Below are 10,435 nucleotides of genomic sequence, written 5' to 3' on the forward strand. Positions count from 1 at the left end.
GTAGCTGATAAACTACAGTCGAATGTCTAGTTCTGTACTGAAATTCTGCAGAGCAGAATTTCTGACACAGTTGAGTATTTTGAGCATATCTCTCTCGTACGAACTTGAAATTGAGTGATTCTTAATTCTAAGGAAAGCAAGACAAAGAACTACAACTTTTATGTTCATCACTTTGCCAAAAAATTAATGAATCAAGAGATATAAGCAAGAGAACAAGCTACTGAAAACAACAATGCCGAAATCTGAAGTGCAAAAAAGCAGTAGACTCCAAAATGCAGCAGAGTCCAAACCAGCAGTCGCTAAATACCAATAGCTGATCAAAACCAGTAGCCGAGGCAACCAGTAGCGGATGAAACCAGTAGACGACCAGTAGCTACTGCATCAGTAGAGCTCAAAATCAACAGAAGATCAGGAAAAGTGCTAGAAGCGTGAATATGACCCTTTCAATATCAGAAACAGTATAAGACCTTTATTAACAGTCATATTCTTGCGTCTAACGTATATATCTCTCTCGGAGTCTATAAATACAACATCATTCAGAAAACAAAAGAGAGAAGAAGATCGTCTAAATAGATTCATGAGTGAGAGTCTTCACACAAAGACATTAAAGATTATGTTTGTAGTCTTGACATAAGAGACATTAAATATTATGCGGATTGTGAGGTTAAGACCTACAATCGAGAGTGTGCTAAGAGTTTCGATTAGGCAAGTGATAACTAGTCCTAAGTCGAAATGAGTTTGTACAAAGTTATGTACTAATAAAAGTCTTCTAGTGGATCCTTCCAAGGAGGAAGAAAGGGTGACGTTGGATATTGAGCTCCGAACATCTATAAACAAATTCTTGCATCTTTACTTTATTGCATTTACTTCTTGTTGCTGTTTTTGGATGGTTTGTTGAAGAATTTTGTATGTTATTTAAAGTACCAAAATGTTGCATACAAAATGTTTGATAAAATGTTTCAACCAAAATATTTTTATTATCTCAACTTGCAATGTTTTCAAATGATTTCCAAAATGCTTAATCGGTTTTTAGAGGGTTATGTTGAGTGTCTTCCGCTTGGTTTTGTAACCAAACTCAATATAATATCTCGATGCTCGGTTCATTTTTGGACATTTCAAGAACAAACTATTGTAGCTCAAAATATTTTAAAAGTGTGTATCCTCCCTTCTACACACGCATTTTGATCCTATCACTTTCTTTATCTAGCTCAATCCATTGTAGGCTTTATTAGGTACGTTAAACAAAAAATATACCAAACGTGAGATTAGTTTTTTTTATAACCCAATATCCTACCTAATATGAGGTACCAACGTAGCCTAATACTCTCTTATATGACTCATTTGATAATACTTAACCATATGTTACATTTATTAAAATCCATTATGCAAAAATAAAGAAAAACAACATCCAATATTCACAAACCGAGGAGAAAAATTTGTTGTTTTGTTTTATTTTTATTATGTATATTTTAATATGTATAACATAAGCGTAATTCTAACCACACGAGTCTTATAGGAAAACATTGATGCCTAATAAGTAATATTCGATTGATTTAGTGACTTTCGATGAAAAAAAAAAAACCCCAAAAAAAATCTAAGTTAATGAATTAAGACCAAACTTTAAAAATTTATAAAACTAAAACAAAAAATAAGTCAACTTTTGGTGTAAGATGACAACCGTGAATATTTGGATGTAGAATATTCAATGTATTTTGCATGATTAAAATATTGTTAATTTAAAGTAAGGGCATTTTGGAAAATTCAACATAATTTGATTTTTAAATCAATCAGTTATGACATACACGAAATATTATATTGACAATCAGTTTAACCAATCATTTACACCAAACATAAGATGTATTGTCAAGATATACTACTTATCCACATCATTAATATTATTATAAATCTTATACTATCTCATCCACGAACCAAACGGTACCTTATCTGACAAAAAATGATAATTTTCTATTCTAAGACAACATTGAGTGTAGACCCAGTAAATATAACGTTGAGACAAACCTCAGGGAAGGTACATGAAGTCAACCGAATGGTTGAAGATAAGAAATTAAAAGCGACTTTTGATTAAAGAATGCGATTTTATATTATCGCGCTTCATTGTAACTTGAATAAATTTACTGTTTCTCTCCACCACCGGTGTAATCCACGGCCGGCTCCTCCGCCCATTCTTCAGCCGCCAGTAAAGTGACTGCAGAAGGTATTAATTCGAAATTACGTTGCCATATTTTCCTTTCTTTTTACTTGTGAATGGAATTTCTATGTTTTGGGTTGAGAATCAAAGTTCAATAATATTCTGGAATGTGTTGCTTGAAATAGTCTAAATAAGCTAGCTTTCATTAACCCCTATCATTACCGATACTGACATTCTCCTGCGGAGATTTAAAATTGAAGTTGATTCTGCAAGAAATTTGCAATGTCCAATTGGATGTTGAGGCAAATTGATGAAATACGCAAAAAATTTGTCATTGTCATGAACTAGACTAGAATGTAAGTGAAGGTTCCTGCTGCCTGTATGTCGGCCACAACAGAATGTCCAGGAGAAGATAACCAGAGGATTTCACCAACGAAAATAAAGAGACGAAAGGATTCCTGGAAAAAATATGAAATATGCCATTGACTAGCGTTTTCAATTTCATTTGCCGTTCATATCTAGATATAAATAAATACATCTAAGTGTACAATTTAAGGTTAATGGTTCATAAAAAAACCAAGTAGAGAGCTATATTTTGAGAATAGTTTTCACTTTGAGCAACAACCAAATTAATACTTTGATGGTGGATCCAGAGAATCCACGTTCTATTAAAGCATGGAATATAACAATGATGACAAGTAATAGTGTTCTAGTCCCTGTTATATTTCTCATAAGACATTTGAGATGCAGAACTTGGACAAAATTAAAGTTTTTTGGTGATGATATTCTCTGCACTTTAAGCGAAATGTTTGTATGAAATTTGTTTTTGGACAACTATGTCGATAATTTCCTCTCAGTTGTACTGATATCTGTCAGCCGTTGGGATTGTCTTGATCCAAGTTTTACCTGGCCTCCCAGTTATTGTTATTCATGCTGCCAATATTTTACCGACAAATGCAATATTACGGCAACATCCAATTAAGTATGGCTGTTTTCGTTTCTCTTTTACAGCTTTGCAGAAGCAATGGCGTCACTGTTCTTTACAGCTGCAACTCTGTCTTATGCTACTACGAATACAATCCCCAGATTATCAGTTGCAAAATCTACCTTTCTAGTCACGACACTGAGGAAATTGCAGCCCTATGATGTTGTTTACCTGCCCAGTGTTGTTGCTTGGTACTATTCCCATTTATGTTCTGCATTCGTGTCTGTCATTTGGTTGTGTGGCGTGCATTGATTTTATCTTTTCATTTGACTTGGAGCTTGATTTATGATTTGTTATTATGCAGTAACACAGGTATGTACATTTTAAAAAAATTTTAATATATTTTATCCACACTTTAAAAATTTAAATACACGGAAAACAATGTCTGATCACTAGCCTAAATAGATTTTATATCTTATTCTTTTCATATGTACTAAGAAATAACTACTAGATCTTCAACATATCTTCTAATGTCCTTTCGTGTGAGTGCATTTGCTAAAATGTCTCGTAAATATCTTTGGCCCATTTTTCAAGGAAAACTAGCAACCACATGTACCAAAACTTCAGAATGTTGCAATTTTTTTCCTTTTTTGTGTTTGTAACATCATCTTATTTTTCCTGGACGACACGAGTATTGTTTTTCACTTTTATTTGTATTTCAAGGCCTTTTGGTGACTGGTAAACTGTCTCATATAAGCGCTGGTATCCTTATACAAAGAAATCAAGAATTTATAATGAATGTGGCAAACTTGCATGCACATTTTGCTCGTAAACTGCTTTGCAAATTGTATATATAACCACATTTACTTTGTTATTGCTCTCAACCAAAACTTATTAGGAATCACTTCCTAAAATCTTCAAGCTGCTGTATAATCAAACTTAGGGCTAATGTTGGGGGTAATCCTAGAAACACTCCAGTTGTTGATGATGACGGTGATGATGGTGGTGAAGACAGGGAACCGGGCACTAATGACACATCACTTGTCACAGAAAGTCAGGAGGATAACTTCGAGATAGAAATAGAGAACACAGGAAAGAACAGTCGGAGAATCAGGTCAAAGGTAGTCGTGCAGGCCAACCTCCAAACACTGTGGGAGGTGTTGACTGATTATGAAAGATTGGCTGATTTTATTCCTGGCCTTGCAGTTAGCCAGTTACTTGAGAAGGGAGATAACTTTGTACGTCTATTCCAGGTCTGCTATTAACATGCGCTTTTATGCATCGAGTTTATTCATCTGATTTAGAATGGGGACCTAGAAGTAAATGATGATCATTTTCGGCAAGATAGATTCTTATCAAAGTGTTCACACTTCACACCCCTTTTAAAGTAAACTTCCATATTTCAGTTTAATTATTTCCTCTGTTATGTTCTGCTTATTGCTCAAGTACTTTTCAGTTAACTTATATTTTTTGCTGCTTGTGCTTTTCTTATTTGTGCATGGGAAGATTTTTGATAGAAACAAAGCCAAGCATTCTTTGGTAGTTTATAATATCCTACTTTTCAAAACCAAAAATGAAATCGACCGATCCTTATTCTCATGGTACTCACGTTCACTCCCATTCACTTCCTTGATTTTCATGATCTTATTCTGCTTCGATTGTGTTTAACAGGTTGGCCAGCAGGATTTGGCATTTGGGCTGAAATTCAATGCAAAAGGTACAATTGATTGTTTTGAGAAAGATCTTCAAACTCTCCCTTTTGGTCAAAAGCGTGACATTGAGTTCAAGATGGTTGAGGGTGACTTCCAAGTTTTTGAGGGGAAGTGGTCAGTCGAACAGGTTGAAATTATTATTGTTATCCGTATGTTTATATCTTGTTTTTGGACTTCATCTACCCGCCAGTATTTTATCCAAACTAATTTGAGTTGGCTACTATTACGCTGCCTATTCAGTTAGTGATGTTCTAGGCTGAATAAATGGCATTGGTCAAATAACTTGAAACTTTGAAAAATACTTGAAATGATGGGTTAATATGTTAACCTTTGGTTCTTGTTTTTTAGCATCCTTAGTGGTTCCTATCTCTGTCATGTACTTTGGATCATGCTTGCTCCCATTTCTGCAATTTATTTTTGACATACATGAAGTATTTACAGAGATTGACTGGTTGATTTGTACTTTGCACTTGAGAGTGATAGCACAACCTTATCTAGAATTTTAAACTTTAATATATGGGAACTTTAATCGTTAACTATCTTTAACTCTTCATAACATATCAGCCGTGTACTCTCTCTCTGTTTTTTTTTCTAGAAAAAAATTCGCGTGAGACTCTTTTTCTTAAATGGATGGAAGCATGACATGAACTTATGACCTCTTATTTGGAATGGTTTAGACACCATATTGAATGACCACCTTGTGTAAAAGTTCAAAGTGTTAGTGATGCAAGTCATTTTAATAATCCTTGTCTTTTAACAAATGCGATGTTTTATCTTTCAGATTCCATTTTGTGATTTATGTGGCAGTCTTCCTTACTCTGGATTCTTCAGGTTGTGAAATGCAATCCTGAAGATTTAAAAACCGATTCTGTTGTTAGAGAACTTCAAACGACCTTGGCGTACGTTGTTGATGTGAAACCTAAGTTGTGGTTGCCTGTAGGCCTTGTGGAGGGTAGGCTCTGCAGGGAGATCAGAACAAACCTAACATGCGTAAGGCGTGAAGCTGAGAAAATATTTCATAGTGCAAATTCTGCTTTGTAGTGGATTGTGGTTTCAAAAAGGTAAGCAAAAGATTATTGAAAATTCACTTTTCAACAATGGGCTTTTCTGAAGAATTCCCGTTGCAGTATTTGCATGTACAAACGAACTGAAATTATCACACATCATGGGTAACATGTTAGTATTTGCCTGTGGTATATTTTTAAACAATATACAGGGCAAACCCCTGGGAAAAAGTCAATGTGCTGCATTTCTTGGGGTCGTTGTCAAATTGGTCGGTGTCAAAAGCTAGAAGGATTGCGAAGTCTTGAGGCTGTCTTATTGTAAGAATGGATGCGACTATTAGTAGTAAGCAAAGGCTAACTGCCAAAAAAAGGAAAAAAATAAGAGTAAAATGCTTCTTTCAAACAGGCTTTTTTAAGATTTTTGGTGTCAACATCAAAAGTATCCTTGTCCGATGTCTTCTTTATTAAATGATCTTTCTAAAACGTTCTTCGAGAAACTTAGCGAGTCTTCACGGAAAGGCATTGTCTTGAACTCTATCCAATGATTCTTGCACACTTTGTTTGTGATATATAACTCTATCCTACGATTATTGCACACTTTGTATGGTGCTTGCAGGTGACCTGATAAGAGGTTTTCTCAGCCTCTCCTTTATTTGCAATCCTGATATGGCCTATATGACTTGGTATTGGATATGTTCGATCTTGTTTATGATCTTTTACCATGTTAAACTTTACGTTATCATTTTAGGCTGCTGTTTGAGAAAAGAAATATTCATGTTCATCATCCTCTAGGATTGAAGTTACCGGATAATTTTGGAGATGACTCCACCCAGAAGTTAAAGTAAGCTGTAGTTTTAACTCGTTTTCCTCGTCTATCTTATGTGAGGAAATTACACCATCAACACCCTTCTTCTTACTGAAATTCTGTTCACATGCCTATAGGATAGCACGAAATATGACGAATGCTGATATCTGTCTCTGTGAGATTTTCTCCAGTTACTTGGAGACTACCAAGGTTTAAACTTTTCAATGGAGCTGTCTACCACTAAATATTCTTCAATTTTTACTGTGTTGTAATTAACATTCATTTGACGAATGCTGATATCTGTCTCTGTGAGATTTTCTCCAGTTACTTGGAGACTACCAAGGTTTAAACTTTTCAATGGAGCTGTCTACCACTAAATATTCTTCAATTTTTACTGTGTTGTAATTAACATTCATTTGTATATATATTCCGCTAATGTTGTACATTTATCATTCCTATTGGCTCAAAAGTGGTGTCATTATATTTTGGCAAAGCCGGGCATGACGGGGTCTGGGGGATATCGGCAGGTGCTATGCTCCACCCGGTATAACATACTCCAATGCGCCAACAACCTTAGATCCAAGGGCTGTGCTCATAGTATCCGCCGTGGATATCGACCATTTATCGAAAAGATTTATGAGGTACGACTGGATCAAGAGTTTGTAGTAATTATAAGATTTACAGCAATACTCACTATCTAATCATATATGTTTTTTCAAAATATTATATGTGATACACGCATTATTAGTAAATGAATCGATTTATTAAAGCTGGCAATATATATATCTATGAACTAAGAAATCTTTATAGTGTTACACCAATATTTCCCCCCAAAATACTGTTTGCCATGCAACTAGTTTTGATAATGGGATATGTATGCCAAACTTTATATGCCAGGTTGATGAAAATTAAAATTAAAATTGTTAATTGATGGGTGGTTTGTCTATCACCATGTTTTTAAAACCGGACCGGCTCGTTCGACTGCCCAGTCACTGGTCCGGTATGGACCAACTCTAAAAACTGTTTTTACGGTTAAACTGTTCGAAACCGGTCAAATCCGATCAAGAATTGATCGGACTGGACGTGAACCGGTTGAACCGAGGCCAACCGGTTCACATGTTTTTCTAAAAAAAAATTAGCCTATTCGATTCTGTGGTCTGGCCGTCTCGGGCAGTTGTAAATCCCACCAGTCAAAATGTTACACCTCCACAGTTGAATGATTTCAGATTTGAAAATCTTTTGACCTCATCAATTTTTTTTTAAAATAAAATCTGCTTGCGATACATTAACTTTGCTTGTTACAATTTATGCGATATCTGTCAATGATTTTTTTAAAAATTTGGATTATATCCAAAAAAAATTATTTACTATATTTAAATTTAAAAATTTTATTTGTGGTTATATATATATATATATATATATATATATATATATATATATATATGGTTATTTGGTTTTGAACATTGATAAAAAAACATTGATAAAGTATTATTTGATAATATTTGAGCTTATTTTGATTTATTTTTTAAATATATATAATTATATTTGATATTTTGATTATCTATATGTTTATGTTTAGATTTAAAATTTGATAAATATATATATTTTATTACATATATTTAAGGTTTTTAATTAAAATTTAAAATATATAAATTATTATATTATATTATTATTTTATATAAAATAAAAGTACTTCGATCCAACCATCCGGTTGAATCAGTCGGACCGCTTAAATCATTTTTAACGGTTTACTAATTCGATTACAAGTCCGATTATAAAAACATTGATCTATCATTATAGGGATGTTTGGAAACCGAACCAAATCAGATGGTATGGTTTGGATCGGTTTCAATTTATCACTGTTTAAGTTGATTTTAAAATCCACAACATCCCAAAAATTGGTTTGGTCCAATCTTTAGATAAAATTAAATCGGACCAAACCAATTCAATTCAGATCGATTACATTGAGATACAAAAATTAAACATATAATAAAAAAATTAATGTAATGTGATTTTTCTTGGATATAGAAATATTTTATTTTATTTTTTTTAAAACAGAAATATTTTATTTGACTTTTAGTTTATATATACTCTTATACTTATTATTACTATATTATAATATCATAAAAACCTAATTTAATAATATAAAATAAAAACTGTTTATTCTATAACTATCACATCTAAATAATATTTATCTTTATATATCATTTTGAAATTTTCGAATATCATATGTAAAGACTTTAGTTGACCTCAATTAGATTTCAAATAGATGATCCAGATCACTTGTGGTTATTAACTTGATCTAATAGCTGTAACTTGTTCAAGCTTAGTTACTTAAGCCGTTAAGTTGGTTGTATGAGATTAGTGGTGGCATCACACATTTCTCTTTTGATTTCTCGATTGTATTATCAGAAGCAAGGGGTTTTTCTTGGAATCAAGTTCATCTCCTAGAGTGCTCGGGATTGAGTTGAAGACTTGAGTAGAGCTGCGCCATCGATTCTTGTTTGTGAAGTATAAGTTTTTTGTCATAGCTTGTAATTTGCCCTTGAGAGGATTGAAACGATTGTCTTCATTGTTTTATAGTGGTTTCATTGAGATGTTCCCCGAACCTTATATGTAGGATTGATTACATTAATCCGTGTTGGTCTTATGTGCGGCATCACGAGATAAAAACTATGAAAATTGAAGAATAAATAGACACTAAGATTTACGTGAAAAACTCCCAAAAATTATTAGGGTAAAAACCATGGGCAAGACCAAAAGATTTCACTATAATATTTGGAGAATTACAACCTCTCTCCGTGTTTCCAAAGAGATACTCACTCTCTTATCAAGGAGAAAACCTATCTCACAAATATATATAAAAATAAAAAACGGAGATGAAGAATACTCAAGATCAAAAGAAGGAACTTGAGGATGGGATGATGAAACTGACGAGCAGATGCACCTATTTATAGGCCTTTTCCTCGGTATGAACATAAGCAAGTAAATTCATAATTGAATTTCCTTGATACACGTTTTCTTCAACTTCCGTTTAAATCTTTAATTGCATGCCATAATTGACAAGCCACCCACCGCCTCATTTATGAGGCTTGACTTTTCTCCCGACATTCTCCCACTTGGAGATTTGATTGAGAATCAAACACATCTCCACACATTCTTTCAATCTTGTCATTTTCGCTGCTTACGTTTCTGCTAGGCCACATGAGGATCTACACCACTCAAACTTCTTCATGTTCACTGGCTTGGTCAGAATATCAGCTATGTTATCCTTTGTATGGATTTTCAGCATATCCACACTTCCTTCCTCTACTACTTTCCGTACAAAGTGAAATTGAACTCCAATGTGTTTATTCCTGGAATGAAAGGCTGGATTTCTTGCAATGTGCAAGGCACTTTGACTGTCACAAAACAGAGGAATATTTTCTTGTTTGTGTCCAAGATCGTCCAATAACCTTTTAATCCATATTTCCTCCTTGCAAGCTAGAGTAGCTGCCATGTGTTCTGCCTCCGTTGTAGATAATGTCACAACTGTTTGCAGTTTTGAAACTCAGCTGACTGCACCTCTTGTGTGAGACCTCGTTTCTAAACAACTAATATCAGACAACAAGCGATAAGTAATCAAGAACCCAATAAATATATATATATATTTTTTTTTAGAAGGAGGCTCGCGCGCCCGCGCTGACATCAGCGCACCCGCGCCTACATCCCGCAAATCCCAGCGCGCCCGCCCCAAAGAAAGCGCGCCCGCGCTCATATCTCGCAAAGAGGCCGCGCGCCCGCGCCAACAACCGCGCGCCCGCGCCGTCCCCTCGCCCAGAAGAGTTAAGGCACTGTAAT

The 10,435-nt window shown here is 34.4% G+C and overlaps 1 protein-coding gene across 10 annotated transcripts; it reads left to right on the top strand.

Moving 5' to 3' along the window:
* The first annotated feature begins 2,065 nt into the window (after positions 1–2,065).
* LOC140888445 (uncharacterized) lies at positions 2,066–9,499 on the top strand. 10 transcript variants are annotated; one of them, XM_073296122.1, is made up of 7 exons: positions 2,066–2,215; positions 3,161–3,325; positions 3,973–4,327; positions 4,746–4,913; positions 5,618–6,631; positions 6,733–7,236; positions 9,008–9,499. In XM_073296122.1, the coding sequence occupies exons 2-5, from the start codon at positions 3,174–3,176 to the stop codon at positions 5,825–5,827; spliced, it is 885 nt and encodes a 294-aa protein (XP_073152223.1). In that variant the 5' UTR covers positions 2,066–2,215; positions 3,161–3,173; the 3' UTR covers positions 5,828–6,631; positions 6,733–7,236; positions 9,008–9,499. The 10 variants fall into 10 exon arrangements, with proteins under 10 accessions (XP_073152223.1, XP_073152224.1, XP_073152227.1 ...); XM_073296123.1 differs by lacking the exon at positions 9,008–9,499 and having other exon boundaries at positions 6,733–6,938; positions 7,066–7,329; XM_073296126.1 differs by lacking the exon at positions 9,008–9,499 and having other exon boundaries at positions 6,733–6,805; positions 7,066–7,329.
* Positions 9,500–10,435: the final 936 nt, after the last annotated feature.

Source organism: Henckelia pumila, chromosome 3, assembly GCF_033568475.1.
Source record: "Henckelia pumila isolate YLH828 chromosome 3, ASM3356847v2, whole genome shotgun sequence".
Classification (NCBI taxonomy): Eukaryota; Viridiplantae; Streptophyta; class Magnoliopsida; order Lamiales; family Gesneriaceae; genus Henckelia; species Henckelia pumila.